Source organism: Brachyistius frenatus, unplaced genomic scaffold, assembly GCF_029030835.1.
Source record: "Brachyistius frenatus isolate BFR_SWC_R1_liver_20210118 unplaced genomic scaffold, ASM2903083v1 Contig_28, whole genome shotgun sequence".
NCBI lineage: Eukaryota > Metazoa > Chordata > Actinopteri > Embiotocidae > Brachyistius > Brachyistius frenatus.
The window spans coordinates 2505001-2526666 of record NW_027210627.1 but is presented as its reverse complement, the minus strand read 5'-3'; the positions used below and the strand labels follow the sequence as shown (position 1 = coordinate 2526666).

Genomic DNA, 21666 nt, shown 5'->3' with positions numbered 1-21666 from the left:
GGCTTTTTGTAAGCAATCAGTTCAGGTAGACTAATAGCCTTGAGCTCAGTATACAGTCTCATGCCCATGTGACTCTCTGATTTGATTCAGGATGCTTTGTTGGAGTCATTTGAGATCCCTAACGCAGCCTGAATCAGATCATATCCTAAGTTTGCCTCCCCAGGACAATGCCCCTGGAGTCAGCTTTGTTGCACACAAACATATTAAAGGGAAAATGCTAAATAGGTGGAGAAACATAACATATACAGAGGGTTCCATACATGGCACAAAATTATGTGAATTATATGCTATGACCTCTGCAGTCACCAGATGTTCCCTCTATTAAACACTTGTGGGAGAATTTGGGCTGAAGCATCAGACAGCACGCTCCACCATTAATCATGCACCATTACCAAAACACCAAAAACAAAAAAAACATCTTTTGTTCATTCCCCCACTGGAGTCCAGAGACTAGTGGTTTTTTAAAAACATATTTTATCATTTTGGCAGCTAAGGACAAGAATTGCGCTAGCATTGTCTTTTTAAACTGCACAGTAGGTGATCAAAGAGTGCCTAGTACTGCGGGAGCCATGACTAATGGCAGATGCTCATTATGAACGACCCTGAATGGGGGGGCAGGTTAGCTGTGCTTGAGGGCTGAACAGAGAAACACTTAGTCACTGATGTCTCTTGTTGGCTTTGGTCCTCCAGGTTTTGATGACCGGGACACCGACCTGTTCCTGTGCGACACCAACACATGCAAGTTTGATGGGGAGTGTCTAAGAATTGGGAACATGGTGACATGCATTTGCGATTTCAAGGTAAGAACTGTGTTGTTTCTATTATTGTTTTGCTGTGTTTTTTTTCTTTTTTATGTTGAACTCTGACAGTTTTCTAACACCGTCCCTGAACAGGCACTGTCCAATTTAAAAGTTGACTGGCAGGCAAGTCAAGCTTTGATTATTCGTACATGTTGAAGTGGTGTACAAGGGTTGTAGTAAGAGCAATACTCTGCATTGAAAGAATTTTAAGAGTGGTGTCTCCATTTGTTTTAGCCTTTTCAAAACTCCAAAAGTGTCACAAATGAATGAAACGGTGCCTGCTTACATACATGTTTAGCAGAACTTAACGGTTGTAACCACGGGAAACATCCATGGTCATTTCATCAACCAGCCCTTTTAGAACCCTTTTAAAACCAGCACATCTCATGTGAAGTATTTCCCCCCCCCTGTCTGGCCACTGCCCTGCTTGCTAACGAAGCGTAGGCTAAAGTTGGCAGCTTGCAGCTGACGTGACGTAACATGTTGTTAGATTTTGCAAAGTTAATAGGCTACTTAATATCTTAACTACCACTCCTCATGTTAAATTGAATGTGAAAACGTTAAAAAAAAAAAAAATGAGCAAAAGACAGCGTTTTCGAAAAATTATTGGAGCTAATTTGATCTTAATTAGCTACGGATGATACAATATACCAGTGACTTTTGCATGACTAAACAACTGACGGGTACAATGCAAAATAATGATCAGTAAGTGACCCAAATATAAAGTTGTGTACGGTATGACTACGTAGTACTTCAAAATACACAAGACATTTATTTTAACACAACAAACGCCCAAAAAAATGGTTTCTACTGAAAGGCTAGATGGATTTGAATTTGAAATGCATACACAAAGTTTTGAGTTTTGTATTACAGCGTAATACAGTAACTCTTCAAAAACATGACTTTAAGTAGACAGTGAAACAAACCATTTAAATGTCAATATGACAACTTTGACACTTCCAATTGTTTTTATTGGCTCCCGAGCATTACATACACTTTAGCGATGATTGAATCTTTAAGCACTTAAATAATTTTAAATAATTTCAACCAGATGACAAGAACTTTGAACATGTTATGACCTCACTTAAAAACTTTTTTTTTTTTTTAAAGTGTCAAAGAGTTGTTTTGGTAGACTACACCTATGGACCCAGCATATGTTGATAAAAAAACATGGATGACTGCAAATATATGGTGAGTTGAAAGGTAATATATCTTGAGTGTAAAGCATTATTTTACAGTGTTATATAATCAAGTGGATCGAAATCCATTGTCTCGATGAGACAATATCAGTCCCGGGAGGAGGTGTGGTGCAGTAGTTAGCATTGTCACCTCACAGCAAAAAGGTTCCAGGTTCGAATCCGGTCCTGGGCCTTTCTGTGCAGAGTTTGCATGTTCTCCCTGTGCTTGCGTGGGTTCTGTCCGGGTTCTCCGGCTTCCTCCCATCATCCAAAAACATGCACCTCAGGTCAGGTTACCTGGCGCTGCGCTCGTGGCAGCCTGTTGCAGCAGCTCCCCCCTGAGAGCCCCCCTGCTGTAGCAAAGACATTTCCCCTGGGGGATTAATAAAGTGAAATAAAATAAATAAATTAAAAAAAAAAGAAGCACATGGCTAGTTTATAGGCTCCCTGTGAAATTCCATGTTACTATCTTGGATCGCTGCACTCTTTCCACATTCATAAACAAGGCTGCCTCTGATGAGACCAAAGACTTAAAACTGCACTCTCTCCACATTCATAAACAAGACTGCCTCTGATGAGACCAAAGACTTAAAGACCCTCGTTAATGGCATAAATCTGGGAAACTACACTGTTCTTGATAATGACTCATACTTAACTTTACGACCAGAGCTATAATAAAAAAGGAGCAAGCCAGTCAGCCGAGTATTGATTTTGTTATAACGTTTGCGAGCGTTGCAGATGAATATACTGTGTGCTATGGGGAGCCCTAGATAAATGGAGCCACTGAGATCTGAAGACGTAGCACGTGTTCCCATTCGCCGCCTTTATCAGCACGTCATCAGCGCGAGCAGGCACTAGGCAGGCTGACACTCGATTGGTCACCAGCTTTTATCTCAATTTCGTACTTTCCTGGGAGCAAACGTTAACAGAGGCCTGTAGATAAATGACATTACAGCTCCATTCCTCTTCAGGAGATCTCACACTGATATTGCTTTCGCTGTGTACCGAGGCGCTCTCTACGCTCTCAGAAAAGAGCAGGTCACACCACAATTTCTTAATACCACAAGAGTCTGAGGTCAACTCGGCTATGCATCTTCCGTTCGTCTGTGGGGAAGATTCCTGATGTCACCGCCTTTATTTCATCAGTCAACATAAATGTGACCTTCCTTGCCTAGCAACTGTTGCCATGCCATAAAATAATCAATCACTCCTAATCAATGTCAAATAAATTGGTCCAAGATTCCTCTCCTGCTGGCAGCTCATTCAGGACTGTCAGACAAGACGTGGAAGTCACATACATTCTCTTGTCTTGGATGGATTTCTTTTGTTCTAACATAATCTAGGGACGTGTGCGCACGTTCTCGCACACAAAAACAACCCAAAGAAGAGACATGCAGGGGGCTCTGTGAAGAGGAAGTGAGTTTGATGTGGCGGAATCAATGGACACTATTCATTGCCAAGATGCATTAGATCCGCCTCGCCCTGACTCTTGAAAGAACCAAGACTTTCTCTCACGAATCGGAGTCAAACTGCTACAAAGCAACATGTACCTGAAAAAATGAGTCGCTTTTCTGTCAGCTAACACGATAGCCTGAGTAATCACATCACATTTCCTTGTAATTCATCTCACAATAGCTGCTGGGAAAAGCTATTGTTGCCAGTTTGGTTTTGTTAATGTCAGGTCGCAGGGCTGATTCCCAAAGGGGCCGTCCAGTCTAAAAATATGTGCGCTCATGGCGCTGTGAAACACTTCAACTGAAACTGCCCACCAAAGGGTAAATGGCACATTTCATTGCTCGCTGTAATGGTGCTTTGTAATATATTGTTGAAGTTGGGAGTCACTGGAACAAATTTCTCATAACTACACATAAACTGTGCATACCACTGATCCACTGATTTCTGCAGCTATTTCAGAAACTGGTAATGTAAATGAAAGAGGTCTGAATACAGACATCTTGAGAAATGTTTTGGTTGCACACTGCCAGGCTTTTATATTTATATATATATACACAAATAACTGAGATGTTTTTTTTAAAAACAGGAGTTACATCTGTGAATTCTATTTCTTTGTTTTGCATAAATCTAAGAGAAAAGCACACTTGCCAAGTTTGAAGGAAAACATCTCACCCACTGTGACACCAGTTGCCATGACCAAAGTATAAGATACATTTAATGTGGCAGACATTGTACTGACATTCAGTAGTTCTCTTTGAGTCAGGTATTAATACCACAGATTGAGATAGTTAAAAGCTCACATTTCTTGAATCATGCACTCTTTCCTCCTGAAAGTAACGTTACAGTCACAGTCCTTAATAAGGCTAAGGCTAAGTCATGTTGGTCCACTGACTTGTCTGTTTTTAAAATATTACTGGCAAAGGAAAAATGCTGCTAAAATGCAAATTAATTAGCACTTAATTTGAACCATGCGGAGGAGATTGAAGATTGTGGGTGGCAGACTTTTACCTTTTAAGAACATAATCACCATTTACATGTAGGCAGTGAATAACAGCAAATGATTAATAAGTCTATCTTTTACATTGTAATTCATTAAATGCTTATCAGTGAATCTATCACAGATTCTTTGCAGTAGTTCAGCACACGTATTACTCATAATTATAAAAAGACAAACTGGAAAAATGTATGTGTTGCACAAGTTATTAATTACTGTTTAGTAACCCCGTAAAATAACGATAAAATGGCCAAAATGTCCTCGCAAAAATTTGGAGGGAAAACCATTGGCAAATAGTAATGACCAAAGCATGTAATATAATGTGTGACAGCGCATCTTTTGAAAGTTCAATTGAGAGTAAAGTATTTCTTTTTGAAAGGCGTTGGAGTCTGAAAGGGCAGGAAGTTGGACAGCACTCAGCAGGTGTGTTTTACAATGTTGGATGTTGCATTGCAGCAGATTGGCGATGGAAAGATCTGTAAAAAGAAAAGTGTCCGAGGTTTAGGGCGACTCCTGCGTAAGATGTTCCAGATGAATGGGGGACAGATGTTAACACAGCAGATGTAAGTAATTTAAGGGGTCATTCATGTCAGGATTACTTACAGCCCGGCGCTGCTCAGCAAAGGCCCAGGTCGAAAAACTGCTTGTGTTGCTCCAGGAAGGTCGCATTCGGTGCGTACGCGCTCTGCGAAGTCTGCTCTTGCGGCTGGCACCAGTAACCTCACACATGTCTGGACTGTCCCGATGGTGTATATCTATATAATGTCTAAACTGTTCAACGTCAGATTATGGGATGTTGCTCGATCCCTCAGCCCTGTTTATGGCTACGGGCCTGGCAGGAGGATGCTTCTGTTGTGTAGCTTATTAAAGAGTCAGATTGTCATTTTGGCCATATGAAATCTAATCATGTGAAATCTAATTGAGTAGAGGACTATACCCTTACACTACCTTATCTTTGTGGCTGTTGACTTGTTTGTGTCACTGGGTGATGTCTGGCCCGAATTACTGCATGTGTGTACCATATTTTTTTTTTATACGATCCTTAGAATAATCCTTTAATTTAAAATGTTTTCAAGTTGCTCAGGCAAAGCCCATTATTCCATAATGTAAGTGCAAAATAGCTCAGTTCAGTGTTCAGATTGCAGGTTTTACCACATTTGAAATGTACCACATAAAAGGCCTACCACAATTTGCAAGAGCAGAAAAGTTTTTTTTATGTGGTTGCTTAAATTTTTATGAAAAGGCAATAAAATCAACATAACTGAGAGAATATTATGACTTTTCCTTCTGGCTGTTTTGAAAGCACATCTGCTCAAAAGACTCCATTCAGTACCGCCTCAAAAAGTCAAAGTTTAGTCTAGAAAATAAACGGACGTGGCAGTCACAAAATCTTTATGCAAGTTTAAGTCACCAATACTGCAGGAGCTCACGAAAGGCTGCTCGTCCTAAATGGTCACAGAATAAAAATCCTTTTTAGTTGGGCTGAAAACACAGACACCCAGTGGGCAGTCTGCTTTGACATTTCAGGCGGCTGTTCTCATCCTTTATCCTGCTGCACCAAATGTCTTTAAGCCGATAGCCTACCTTCTCAATATGGTAGAGACGATGGTATTTGTATCGAACTAATCTCTCTGGATGAAACCACAAAATCTGGCACTGATTTAAAATCCCCCCCCCAAAAAAAAATTTTTTTTGGAAAATTATATAATATGCAAAATATGATCCATTGTTTAGGTTCTTAATCTTGTAAAGTTTTCTGTATCGTATTTGATCACCAACTAGATCAGTTAAAGAAAAAATTGCAGGCTCTCAGGCACATTTTCAGGACACTGGTAGATGAGGATTGCGATGCAGAAAGTATAGGTCCGCTTTTCTGAAAGTCGCTCTTCTTTTCCAAGACAAATAAGTCCCCTAATATCTGGACATGGCTTAGATGTAACGTCTGCAGTACATGCGGATCTATGAATATGCACATAGTCGAGCTAACAAACCCATAATATGGAAAACCCCACCCTACAAGTTACGGGATTCGCTCCTTATTACATACGAAACCCTGTTTTCGAGACTGTTCCTGCAGTTCCAAAACACAAACGCTTAGCCAAGGCATTGACTGTTTAATTTGCTCATGATATTTCTTGCATGTAAGAAAATCAACATGGACTTGTTAACAAGGTTAAAAAAATTGTATTTTTGTTTTTGTTTTACTGGAGTGGGTATTTAAGAAAAGAATGAAATCAAGATGGCTCCCTCTGGACTTAGAAATCAACATGGAGATATAATAAGTAGAAAATAGTAATACGTGGAAAAAGGAGGGAATCAATTGATATTAGAAAGCTGTATGTAATGTTCTACCCAAGGCCAGTCAAAATAAATGTTATTTTGTATGCATTAGTGTAATATCTGTGCGAAAAAACTACTTCTAGTCATTTGTCAACATGCAGACAGTATCCTCCTCCCTCCTCAACCCATCCGGCATCATCCTGCTCACTCACCCTCCAAAGGATATTTATTGACTTTATATAAAAGAATTTAGGATAATGTTGGCAGCACATTTGGTCTTCAATATGCTCCCTGCTGGTTGTTTGATGTGGCTACTATTCGCTGTAATGCCTGACCTCAAATTGCTCTCCCACTTTTCACTGCCGGATGCCGTCTAATGTTTGGGTTGTGATGGCTGGACTGCCGAAAAGCTCACGGCACATCAAAGAGGGATGAGAGCTAATGTGGGTTCATATGATGTTGATGGGAGGGTTGTGGAAGGGCAGCGCGTCCTTCATATTGCACTAAACAAGAACGTGTGAAAATGTTTCCATACACACCTTTTCAAACACACACACACACACACACACACACACACACACACACACACACACACACACACACACACACACACACTATAGGCAACAAATGCACATATGCTCCCTCAAACAGCGGAAACAGATCTGACCCATCCTCTCCCCACGCCCCCTAGCTCCATCACCCACACGCACGTGCACGTAGTACACGTACACACACACACACACACACACACACACACACACACACACACACACACACACACACACACACACACACACACACACACACACACACACACACACACATCACATCCATTCAAACAAGCTGATAATACGGAATGTAAAACAATGAAATACCTACGATTATACAGATACACACATTCGCACAGGCCCAGGTGGGACTGACACCAGTGTCTGATGCAGACCCCATTCCATATATTTGCATTCATTTATCATCCTTTTATCTGGGACCATGTGAACAGACTGGGGTCTTTTTTTGTTTGTTTTTATTTTATTTAATAATGGTGCATTTATTTTCAGATGCAGGCCAGTAGAGAAAAAAAGGCTGCACTCGGCGGCTGTAACGGCAGAGACCTCGGCAAATACGATAAGAATGACTAAGGAGACAGAATGTTAAATGCCAGCCTGATTTGCGCAGATACTTATCGGACTTTCTGTACAACTGAATGCACCCTGGTTTTCACACTTCACCTAATCAGCAATGGAAACTGATAGCAGGTAGTAATGAGATTGCCGTGCGAGGCTCCCAAGTATATTATGAAGTCTCGGCGACAAGACCGAAGGTGAATGGATATGATCTTCACTTTGAAAATAAGTCAGGAAAATGTTAGTAGTTTAATCCCGTTTATGGCCTCGTTTACCCCGAGATACACTAAACTTTCACATTCACATGCGTAAGACTCAAGTTCAAGATCCTCTGATCATTTACTGAGTAGAATATGATAGAATTGTCTTACCTTACCAGCTTTTAGCACTGACTTTTCCTTGAATACATTTGCACAGTTATATATCAGTATATATTTATATCAAGGCAGTTCATGTATTGAACCTCTATGCTGTCCTGTTCTTTCTTTGTTCCCCTCAACCCAACCGGCCCACCTCTGAGCCTGGTTCTGTCGGACGTTTCTTTCTGTTAAAAGACAGGTTTTCCTTCCTTCTGTTGTAGGTTTTTCTCTCTTAAGGAGGAGTTGTTGTTTTTTCCCTCCGTGGGAATTGTTGAATTGTTGGGATCCTCTGTATAATATTGTAAAGTTCTGTTTTAAGAACTTTACTGTCCCATAAAATAACCGGTGTTGTGATTTGGCGTTATATAAATAAAATGTACTTGACTTGACTATATTTGTAGCATTTAAAGCATCATCCATTAAACTTACAAACCTTTTTTTGCATGCAATAAAGGATTTTAATAACGAATGGAAAAAAAAATGCTTACTATCAATAATGTAATCTATCCAAATTATATTAACTTGAAGATGTCAGAAAATGTAATGTAAATGTACTGTTGTGCGAGAAGTTGGAGCCTATTAGACGTTGCAGGTCTGTTTTCGGTGTGCGTTGGGCTGCAAAAGTTTCAAGACGCACACTCTTTCCTTTGTTTACACAAAAAAATAATTGCCATCAGCACGACTCAACATTGGAGCACAGAGATGTGAAACTTCCTCTGAGTTTTTTTTTTTTGTCTGGCGGCCGTCTGGTTAAGCTAGCTATCCGTGGCTGATGCGAATGCCCAACTAGCATGTCAAACCGAGGCAGCGAGCAGCCGAGTGTCAGAGCACCAGACAGCAGCTGCGGTTGCAAACATTTCGAACATTCAAAACCAGCAGGAATCCAATTACACATGCTTCCAACAAAACTAAAACAAAAGTTACTACTGTATCGGTGCCTGGAGTATAAATACAGTTTTGCAGGTGGCAGCAGCTTTATTGAAAGATTTGCTGAATGGATGTAGTTTGTGCGACATTGTTCCTGGACATCTGTTCCAGCAGAGCAGCTGTTTCAGCAGCTGGACCAACACATTAGTTCATATAAAACCATCAGGAGTGATGTCCACTCTGATGAGATTTGGGAAAAGTCACAGCTACTGAAGCTCTTTTGATGAAGAAAAAACTGGGTCAAACTTTGTATTTTAATTTGTTCGACATGTCCGACACATCTATTCTGATCTCATTTTGAAGTTGTACCGCTGTTTGCTGCATTTATGACCTTGGATTCTGTCGGGCTGCTCATCGCCTATCGAGGGGTGAGATCTACAATTTTTGGGTGTTGTTTCTAGTGAAGCAAATTATTTTATTCCTCTATCAAGTTCAAGTGTGTTTTGCAAATCCTAATACTCTTGTTCTTTCAAATCCTTTCATCTCCCAAAGTCTCTGCACCTCCATGTGTCATTAAGCTGATCCTCTCATCTTATTCTAATCACTTATACAGTGTTGCTTTTTGTGGGGTTTTTTTGTGTTTTTTTGTGTTTTTTACTGCATGTACAAGTTGTGACCCTTGAAGTGTGAAAGGTCCAGTTCATTCAACCATTTGCCTCAAGTAGCTGCTTTCTATGCATTTACATTCTGTTTTCTCTGCTGAGGTTTTGAGATATCCATTTTCCACTATCCAGATTGCTGCTGCAACTGCAGCACAATGGGAGTGAATGTACTTATTTTCTACTGGAAGCAATTTATTTTTCTTTAAAATGCTTTAAACTACATAAAACTGAAAGGATGTAAAATGATCTTTGAAGTAGTTTCTGTCAAGGTTATACTGAACTGTAATGTTTCAATTGAGGCTTTGAGAAGCACAAGTGAAACTCTTATTTCCCTGCACTTGTTTGACAGCAGAAGTATTCGAGTTAGATATCTCAGCACCTCAGCAGAGTAATCCAAAAAGATCAACAGGGCCGAGCACCACCTGGGAGAAAATACGTTTGTTGTTTTTATAACTTGGGTCAATTAATTGCTCGTGTTTTCGCACCTCTCTCCTGTCCGAGGCTCTCTGTGGTGGAACTCAGCCACCTCTTGTCTTTGCATGATGAATATACCAATTAAAATCAGCAAGACAAGTTAGCACAGGGTGCAAGTGTCTGAGCCACATATTTGTGTGCCTGAATATGTGAGAGCATGCAGCAAAAACAAAGCTAATGATAATGAAGGAATTGTTTTTTTTTGTATAAATGCTGGTGTGTTGCATGGAGCGAGCCGTTGATATGATTATGTTTGTGTTGCATTGGTGTGTCTTTGTACTGGATTTATTTTTTTTTTTTTCTCTTCAAATAAGCTTTAAGAAGCATGTGTAAGCGATATCACTGGGTACTAAGCTTCGTGGCGTGGTGGCTCTGAGCTGCATGACAACACTGAGATGTCTGTGTGAGGCAACTTGAGTTTATGTACAATCAAACAGACACGCCCCCAAAAATACCGCATTTTGAAGCTTATTTTCTAACTAATGACGGGATTTTTTTTATTTTTTTTTTAATTTTATGAGACGAGTTGAATAGAAGTCTATGGCTCTTTGCAGCCAACCTCTAGCTGCACTCTTTGGTATTGCGGCTTAAGGCATTTCCCCGTCTGCCTCATTTTGCAGACCCTGCAACTACGTCCACTTCTATATATAGTCAATGCTCTAAACATGAGCTGTAGCACCAAGATATATGGTGTACATATATCAATGACACATTAAATATCTACCACATATGGGCTCAGGGTTGCCTGTCCCATTGTGAAGGCAGAGATGGAAGACGCTGGACTTGTGGAGGAATCGTGTCGGGCGTCTCTCCTGAAAAACGGAGCATCTGTGTCAGCTCCTCTGTGGCTCTGGCTGGCCTGTCAGACACTATTACAGAGGAGCCTGTCTCTGGTGACTCGGCTGGGAGAGACTCCGCAGAGACTGGCGGGCTCGGCCCCTAATCAAGAGAAGACTGCCAAGCGGTTAAAAAGCAGAAGCACAAACCAGCCACCTCCCAGTCTCCTCGTATCTTTCTCCATCTTCCCGTTGTCACAGTAACTCCCGTCTCTTCCATTACACTCTTGCTGTCTTCTCTCTCACCCCCGCCTCGCTTGGCCAAATAGCTCGCCCTGCCTCGTTTTTCGTCCTCTGCTGCTACTTTTTCACCTCCTCCCTCCTCCGCCCCCTCCCCCCCCCCCTTCCCTTTCATCGTAAGGACTTGACCAGTGTGTGTAAACATGGCAAGGCATCATGGGAGCAGAGTTTGTCACTTACCCAGACACCACTTGACACTCCTCTGTCCAGGAGGTCTGTGGAATACAACACGTTGTCAGGCACAGAACAGATTTGTCACTCTGACGGCGCTCCGCAGGGATTGTTTGTTGGTTTGTTGTTGTTTTTTTCCATTCACCTTCACTGGCTGCGTGGAACTGTCCGGGGTAGTGTGCGGCTTTGCTGAAGTTTACCTGAAGAAAAAGAAAACTTTACTATGCCTGTGGATCACTGTAGTTGTCCGCAACTCTTTTCTGTTCGGTACTGACTCCAGTGGAGTCTTTTCTCTGCGGAAAACCAAGTTTGATATAACTGAAAGGAAATTGACCCTGAACTCTGTCAGTGACCATTATCTCAGGCACACCAACCCTCGTCTTCCTCAGTGAGCCATCATTAGGCTTTTGGTTGTCCCTGTTTCCCGCGTACATGAGGGCCGGGCGCCCAGCATGAAGCTAATAATCTGACAAATATGTATTTCACATCAACACAGTGACGCCGCATAAACCAGTGCGATTTAAATAGACTTAGCTAAATAGCCTGCTTTGGCTTTGTGATCCTTTTTTCCCAAGCAACACAAGTCTAATGTTGTGATATTAAAGGATCAGAATTTTGTTTTAATGCTCCATATGTTTCAGCTTTTACAAATTACTAAATCAAGAGAAGCAGAAGAAGGAGATTTTGTGAAATAAAGGAATAATTATCTAAAATACAGTGATTCCTTGAAGACAGCTTTTTTTTTTTTCCCGTAGCCAATTACAGTTTTCAAAATAATGATGTAGCCAGTTAGAGTTTTAACACATTTTCTGAGTCAAGGATGAATATAGATGCTGCTGTCAGTCTGATTTTCTTCTGCTAACCCCTCGACATTATTCAAAAAATGACCAAAACAAATTAGAAAAAATTGCATCGCAAGAATTCCTCACAACTTGAAAGCTTTACAGGAAGACATGCTGTAAATATACAGCGAACATAAAGCCGTACACCCCACTGTTGTATCAGTGAAAAGGTCGGTATCCTGAGGTGGCGGGTTGTGCCAACCACGAAGCTTCAGCCCTTCTCTCCACATTTCAGTGTTATTTTTATTATATTGGAAGCGATAAATTAAATCTTAAATTCAGCTTTGATTTGATTTGTCTTTGCTGTGAGTGGAGTGGATAAAACAGCCCAACATTTTTTAGCAGTAACGTGACGGGACAACAATTTGAGACCTGAATCACAGGAGGTGTGTGAACTGCTGCGACGAAAAACATATTAATGAAAATCGTGCTGGGTACTTGTGTGTTAAAAGACACGCTCCTCTTCCCACTATTTGCGTTCCTTTATCACCCGACCCCATCGCCAGGTCAGATCACAAACGCATCAATCACCTGACGACGGGGCTAGCTGACGGAAAGACAAGAGGGCGCGCCGGAGACGCGTAGGAATTTTGGACGATAGCGTCTGTCTCTTGTCCTGAGCCACAGGTGCTCTCTACCACCACCATCGGCACTGAGATGTCTGTCAGGGCTGATAAAGCCGCAGCTTTGATAAGTGCGAGAAGGCATAAGTAAAGATTGTGCCTGGGGGTCTCTGCAACCGAAGACAAGTCGTGTGGAAAGCAAACGCGGTGATCTGTACGGGCCGATCAGGCAGAGGGGTTTCATGAGAAGTAGAACGTGCTGGGCGGTGCCGTCTCCTTCCTCTGAGGCTAGCCCCAGTTTCGTGGAGATGTTTATTATTGATAGAGGTGGATGATAGCCTTGGGATGAATTGCATAATCTAGAGCCGCCTCTAATGGATACAGGAAATGGATCAGGCTATCAGTCAGGTCTCTGTGGATGAAGGATGTGTCTGTGTTTGCATGTGTCTCTCTTTCTGTGTGCATGCATGTGAGTGTGTGTGCACAGGCAGCTTGGGCAATAGTGTAGGACTGCCAACTCTTATCGTTGCACTCTGTGGACGTGATGACTAAAATGCAGTATTTAGATACACGAGAGGGATATTTGTTTTTAATTTTGAAGGGTATTTCAACACAGTGGGAGAAAAAATACAGACCCACTGGGTGCTTTCACCAAATTAAATTGAAATAATTACAGGAAGAATGTAAAAAAAAAAAGAGTATACCATACACAATACTGAACATATTTATATGCAAATGAATCCTATTTCTTTTGCCACAAAGTGGCCTTTTTCACAGCAAACATTTTGACTTTATTGTTGCAGGAAAAGCACAGGTTCAATCAATAACAATAACATGGGCACAGTTGTAATCATATGCTGCATTCAAATGGAGCTTGTGAGCTTGTGGTTACGACATTGGAAGTCGTGTGCACTGTATGCTTTGTGTTTAATTGGTCAACTCGTAAGGCAACGTGGAAGGCGTCAAGAAGCCACAGAGGCTAACAATTTAGCAAGCTAACAGGGGATAATGTAATGCAGGAAATGCAATGGTGCAGAGGGAAAATATGAGGCCATTGGAAAGATCAACATTTTCCTCAGACGTAGGCTATTAGCTAAGTTATGAAGACAAATTCTACGTGACTAAAATCATCATATAGTAGCTTAAGATCCAACGAAAAATGACCTTTCGTGGCCTCTGCCATTTCCGTGAACATCAGCAAACACAACACAACTCAGGAAGTCGAAGCTTATAGAAAGTTTCGAGGTCCGATGTCGTGAATATCACAAAAGGGGGCCGTTCATATGGACTTTTCTCATGTACACAGTAAATATGACCCCATTTGAACGCAGCATTAGTCCCATTCCAGTGAGCCAGCACACACACCGTCAGGTCCTTCCTCAATGGATTACAGTCATCATTAACATGTTTTTCCTGCTGTAACATGTCAAAATGTCTGCCATGAAAAAGGCCTGTTGCTATCCACATCAAAACTCAGCCAAGTCTTCATCTAAAATGAGAATTATCTGTGCTTTATAGACATAGAAGAGCAATATGGTGCAATCTAAGTCAATGTTGTAATTTGTGACATTTAGAACTTTCATTTAACAGTTTTCAAAATAGGATGCAAACATTTGCAAAGTGGGAAGCACAGATATTGAGTTTTGCTGGTGGTTGAGTCATGCCAAAAAATGTGTGCAGAATACATTTTGTTTCAAAGCCAGGAAATATTCAGTTCAGTTTATTCCACAAAACTGTCGGTGTGCTGAAGGTGTCAATACTGAGAAATGCCTATTACCAAAACTGTAACGTAAGCAGTTGTATTTCCTATTTGAATAAGACGTTAATCATTACTATGCTTTTAAGAAAAAACATTAATTTTTTTTTTTAAATTTTTTTAAACTGCACACCCCCACGTCTTTTTTTTTTTTTTTTTTTTTTTTTCTGACTGAATAGTTTGTTGGAAATACACCAGACTCACACAAGTGACCAAATTGCTGTACATGAAGCAAAAGATAATAAAAAAAAAATTCTGCCACCCTAACTCGTGAAACAAGTAGGAGAGTCGGAGAGAGAGGTCACCCACACAGTCCTCAGAAGAGATCTAATGAAGTGCAAGTGAAAACACCTGTGTGGGCAGACTGTGGCTGCGAAGGGTCTTCAGAGAAGGTAAATGCAAATAAATAACAAATACGAACGCAAAAACGGTTTCTACAGGGCGGCTATGTGGTCCGTTTGAAATCCCTTGAAGAAGCGGGTAAGGGAAGACGGAGGCGGCTTCCTCAAGCGACACCAGAGGACATTCAGTATCATAGCTAATAGAAACTGTTTCTTTTAGCTATATATGTCTAAATGTATAGTGCATAGAACGCAATCTGAGAAACCAGCCAAGTTCTAAAGCAGTCATGCCAAATGGTTCAGCGAGATCTGACAGAGACTTTTTCCGAGTCTGTGTTAAAATGTCAGACCGCTAATTATTTCGGTCAGGGCAGCTTGTGTGCAGTAATTAATTCTCTGACCTGACAGAAAGTACACTGACAGATATTTTCCACTTGGAAGTTGTTGATTTCATTAAAACCTCCTATCTCAATTACCACAAAAATGGAACATTGAATATATGTCAGTATCCCCCCCACCCCCCTTTTTTTTTTTTTTTTTTTTTTTTCTTAATGAGGGATTTCCCCTCCACTGTCTCGGAGGCATAAAAAAGAAAGGTCCGGCTTCAATTCATGCATCACATTTAAAAAAAAACTAAGCTAGAAATACTGTTTAAAAGTTGGGTGCAGGAGATGAGCGGATATAATGATCTCCCCTGCAATTTTCTGCAATGGAAATAGTGACACTGCTCTAAATTGTGACTAATTGTCGGCTTCACTGTGTAAAGTAGGAAGGTAAAATCATGTTGAGCCGGAGCCAGTCTGTGCTGCAGCCCTGCAGAAATTAGCTCTTCTTGCTGAGTGAACAGCATTGCTGTGTGTAGCTATTGATTCTCTATAGATGCCATAATGCTTCCATTTTCTTTTAGTTGCTCTACTGCTCTTTTTTAAGAACTTTCTCAGAAAACCTGCCTGATCTCAGTTATTTTTCTCAGCACATAATGTCGAGCTTTGTTTGTGCCCTCGCAAGGGTTTCCAAGTATGTACAATAAGCAGTGTTTTGAACTGAAGACAGCTGATGTGGGTGTTTGGATGTATTGTGAATAAAATAAAATAAATGTATATTGAACACAAGTAGAGGTTCTAGCTTTAGTGGGTATGAAGGGTTTGACCCTGAGACCTGCAGATTTCTTAGTCTGGGAAGATCCTTTGATGGATAAAAGGATCTTCATATTACATATTACATTACATTACATTACATTTCATTTAGCCTGACGCTTTTATCCAAAGCGACTTACAATAAGTGCATTTCAACCATGAGGGTACAAAACCCAGAACAACAGGAATCAAGAAAATACAATTTTCTTCAAGAAAGCCAAACTACAAAGTGCCATGTTAAGTGCTACTAAAGTTCTCCTGTTCAAGGTAAAGTCAGAAGAGGTGTGTGAAATGTGAAATATGCCACACGTGAATATGTTGAATGTATGCAGCTCAGGTTGAAATGCAAATCCAAATAACATGAAATTACTAAATCAAACTGTTTCTTAAGGTTATCGTGGCTGTTTTGACATCACTGTGCCAATCAGATTCCTCCACATTTACTGCCACTGTCATCCCCATTCGAAGTTTACTTATACAAACATATTTTCATGAGTTAAAGCCTGACAAACCTTAAATTGTCAAACCAAATATTTGATATAAACAGCGGCAAAATACAGACTCAATCTGCTGAATCTCCATACCAACAAGTTTACTAAACTAATGAGAAATGGATAACATGCTGTAATTAAAAGTATAAATCCCTTTGATGTTAACACAGAAATCCAGGTTTGCTATGTAACTCCGTTTTGGAATCATAGTTCAGAAACCAGTTTTTGGTACTATAGAGAAAAGAAATGCATAAAGTTACATGTCATTTATGTAATTTCCTTCTCTTTTTTTTTTTTTTATGAAAACATCTGAAAGCAACTTTTGTTCAGGCAATGTCAGTATGTAGACAAAAATCTGACTGCGATTGTTTGGTTGATAGGAAGTACAGAACTGAGGAAGTCAACATCAACGTGGACAGCATCTAGAAGCCAAGGACGCTAACAATTTAGCAATCTAACAGGGCTAATTTCTAGTTTAGACGCCGTGAATGTAATGATAGTGGGCCGTTCACATGGACTCTTTTCATGTACACAGTAAATACGACCCCATTTGAACGCAGAATATGTTACTCCTCTCCTATGTCTGTTTGTCCCAGCCACCACTTCATAATAACTTGTGAAAACCAACTGTAAAATGTGTGTACGGCTATTGTTTGATAAACACTCAAACTCTCTTGTACCGTCCTCACATAATTACCACTCCATGGGTCCTCTGCCACCTTTTAAAAGAGACGGAACAAATGGAGCAGCTCTGAGCCTTATATAGGATTTTATACACAACTCGTCTCTCTTCTGACGTCCCCACATCATCTGTCCTAATGCATTAGTGTCTAGATAGCTAGGCTGCTGCACTTGAGCCCTGAGGGTCTGATAACTACTGTACTCTGTTCTGTAATTTCAGGCCACCTTCAGCATTTCTTGAGTGTGAGGTTAGCCACTAAATCTATTCCTACAAAGCGTACACAATGTTTATGTGGCTCTACATTAATTATGACATCAAAATGTCAGCCGGTAACCACATACAGTGAATTTTCTCATCAGTTTCTGATGAAATGTAGTAGTTTTCTTGACTGGTTTTGGTTTCCTTATTGTTACCATGAATAGCAAAACCTGTAAGACTCACCATACATTTTATAGTTGGTCTAGATTTATTACTTCAAAAAAGAAAATGCCCGACTTAGACAAAAGGGAGAAAACATATGGAATGAATTTGAAACCATTTAACATAAGTACTTAAGAGTCTTCTGCAAAAGCATCAAAGAGGGTCGAAACATTAAAAGCCTGAGTGCGATGGCTATGGAGGCTTATCCTCTTTCTCCCCTCTACTAAAACTAAATACTATCTGTTCTATTTTAAAAATAACCAAATCCAATTCTGTATGCAGGAAAATAAGTGCATTGTTGTCCTGCACTCCAGGAAAACAATGCACTTGACCATCTGTATGACATATAGACCAATAACAACTGTGTTTTGTGGTGTGTTGAACAAAATCCTCAGAGTTAAAACATATGTGTGCTTTCCAAAACCATTAAAAATCAGCACTATAAAACCTTAAATAAATGTTCTAATCTAACAACATAATGTTGAAGATTTATTTTGACAAAGAAAAAAAACAACTTGGTTTCACTTGGAGAGGTTAGGAGACATTCATCTTTGTGGTTACAATGATAACCACTTTGTAGTAGTTATGGAACAATCGTTATGGTTAGTAGTAATGTGAAGGTCATATGCCGTGTTGCATGTTGGGATGGGGGCACAGTTTCGTGAGGAACACCCTCTTTTCAATGGTGGTACCAGTACCGTTTATCTAAAAAAAAAAAATGTAAAAGGTTGAATTGGGTAAATATGTTTTAGGGAAGCAATGGAGAAGGGAACAGAGAAAGAAAAGGAACCCAAAAATTAGGTATTTGGCAGCCCAATATTGGATTACAAACTCTGATGCACTACTTCCACTCATATTCCCAGACACAGTAAATTCTCATTTGTTCTGCACAATTTTAATTTCATTTAATGTAGCTCATGAACCAACAAGTCCTGCAACCCATACGACCCACTGGAGTGTTTCCCTAAATTAGCATCGCTGGTTAGGTTTAGGCACAAAAGCCACTTGGGAAGGGTCAAATGAAGATAATGGGAGGGGTTACTTTCTTTGTTATACAATGTCCAACATCATGGCGACAGTGGACTTGGTTTTAAGAAATTGCCCCGACCTGTGGTAGGAAACGAGGATGCGAACCACGGTCTCCTGCACCTAAGTCTTTCCTGTTGTACCTAACCATCCACCCAACCTGACTCCTTAGAAACAAAAACTCAAATTGTATATCAATGTTACCTGAACTGAGTCACGTATTTGCGACACCAGAGTGTCCTTTATTTATACGACCGCAAGAGATCGCTTGACTTTAAAACCTTACTGTAATAAGCTGCTTGCACAAAAGACCGACGGGGTCAGTTTTTTTGGAGGAGGACAGTCCCTCGTGAACAGGCCCTTGGAACAGATGTTCTTACTTTGCGGCACACATTTCCAATAATATGATTAGAAAAAGCTGTTTCATGGGGAGATGGAGGATCCAGGAGGAGGGACTTAACAGGCAAACTGGTTGGAGGGCAGCCTGGTTTTAGATTAACCCCCTATCTTAGATACGCACATGTTCATTTTAAGGAAAACTAAAATAGAATTCAGTCTTATGCTGGACCGAGGAAGGTTAGCTGAGGAGACTGGAGGAATGTGAGCGTGAAGCTGGAAACGTAACAGCCCTCAGATTGTCTTCTGTAATTTCAGAGACTCGTGGATGATTCGTGACATGTAGAAGACAAGAGCAGTGCTTTGTCTAGCTCTTTAGGTGTACTTCATTGATCCGCAGTGCGAGATTCGCTCTCAGCTCCACACATCTGTGTGTCTCCCCAGAGAGCTTTGGATACACCCGGTCATTTCAAAAGATGTTTCTGAAGGCCACGTAATAAATAGTTGCGTCGCATCTTTAACTCCCAGCCAGGATCAGAGGACTCCATCGTCTTGAAACAGTTTTCTGCTCCCACAGAAAATGTCAAAGTTGTGATTGAAATTCATTCTATATGCCACACATGCTGATGAAGCCATCGCAGTGTACTGAAGCATTTCATACCTCTGTTTTATGTTGGGGTAGTGCCTGGGATGCTTGCACAGAAAGGTTCCCAAGAGTGTCCTTCAGCCAAATGAAATCCCTTCTCAGCAGTTCTGAACCACTGACTCCGTGTTTAGGAGGATAGTGAACAGGCCCACACACGCAGTCGTTCTCTTGAGATGTGAGCACATGAGTTAAAGTTGTTGAGTTTGCCTTCTTGGAGTACTTGGAGTGGTATCCTTTAGACTTTTTCTGTTGCCTTCGTGTATCTTTAATTATCGTCTCCTGCTGTTAAAATGTCCGCAAAGAAACTCGGGAGAGGTCACGATAATGGGATCGGTAAAACAATGCATTACAGTTTGCGTGTTGGCTTGGCAGTATTACAGGGCCTAGCATTCACAGGGTTAGCGTGAATAGTTTACACTGCTGCTTATAGGCTCATGTACTGGGACCTCGTCCTCCCGACTCTGCCTGTGCTTGCACATTGCATTGGAGCTTTCATAGTTTTAAGGGCTGTCTCAAGCAAGTTAGAAGGAAGTGGAAGTAAGTCTAAATAAAATAAACCCTTTTCAATACTTGATTTTTAAAGCTGATATTATCTCAATTTATTCTGTCTCTGCCTGTAGTTGCAAAGAGAAGATAGTTCCTTACAATAACAATAATGTAGTCAACTTTACTGGAAAATTAAATTAGTATTAATAATCTCTCCGTTGATGCTACTGCAGCTGCTTTCAAAATTTGATTAAAAGTGAAAAGTGCTGTTTGAACACAATGTTAAAGTATCTTTTCAAAAATGAGAAGTGCCTGATATATCAATTTATTTACAATTTTAGAAATGCTGCTATGATAGAAGCAATCTGTATTGTGACATGCTGTCTTACTCATTCAGTCCACAAAGAAAGAATAGAGTGGTATTATTGTCTCTTACAAGGAAATGTGTTACTATAACCATTATGATATATTCAAAACAATTGTATCATATTCAGTGTGTGGGAACTTGAGGATTTCATATTTTCCAAGATACAATAATGTTATAGTCTAGAAACTGCCAACATTCATTTATTCAAGGTCAAAATTGTATTTTTCATTGGGATAAAAGCAAATGAACATGTCACGTTATTTTGTCTCCCCTTCCTGTGTCATGAAAACCATTAGACATTCATATAAATGTATCTATAGTGTAACACGAGTGTTTAGCATCTGCTGGAGGCTGATAATTGGCCACTAATGAAGAGAGAATGGGTCTCAACAGCAGCTTTTGTGTACATCAATGGTGAATGCTGATTGCGAAGCTTCTGCTGGTTGACATGATACTCCATAGGGTTAACAAATAGACAGCTGAGTGTCAATAATGTTTGGTCCTTATTGACGGTTATGCTTAATTAACCCTGTGGAATCTGTACTCGAGCTGTAAAGGCTCTTGAGTCCAGACACTGATGAAACAGCATTTCTGATGGATGGACGGTCACAGAGGATTCTTCATATTCTTCACAACCTTAGCTTTACACCTAATTTATCCACTGTTTCCAGCTGCACTTTGAAACCCCAACCAAAACCTATAAAAGGGTTTGCTGAAAATTAACCGTGAAAGTTTACTTCCGTGTGTAACTGATGAGATTCCCTGGAACTGGCAGAGTGCTCAGGGAGAGTATAAGTACCTGCTGTCTTCTCCACAAGGGGCAGCTGTTTGGTCATTGCTTGGCTAGTTCTACACAGGGCAACACAATAGTTCGTTGCATTAAGTCTCCTAGTTTTGATGCTCCCTTACGTCATACAAACTGTGAGCTGTGTACCTGTATTATTAAAGAAAAAAAATAATCTTAATATTTAGATAATCAGCTCTTAATATCAGTGTAAAACATGGCTCTGAACCAGACTAGCTTTACAAAGAACAGCTTTTAAAGTGCAGTGCACTCTTGAAAAAGGAAGGGGTGACCAAAGAGTAACCTGAGGTACTCGAAGGTCGGTGGTGTACGCTGATAGGATAGGGACA

The 21666-nt window shown here is 40.5% G+C and overlaps 1 protein-coding gene across 1 annotated transcript in view; it reads left to right on the top strand.

The window, feature by feature from the left end:
- The window catches only part of tmeff2a (transmembrane protein with EGF-like and two follistatin-like domains 2a), a 113112-nt gene that overhangs the window by 11775 nt on the left and 79671 nt on the right, over positions 1-21666 (top strand). The window contains exon 2 of the mRNA XM_069698914.1: positions 691-800. Within this exon, the coding sequence (XP_069555015.1) occupies positions 691-800 (110 nt within the window). The remainder of the gene's footprint in view (positions 1-690; positions 801-21666) is intronic.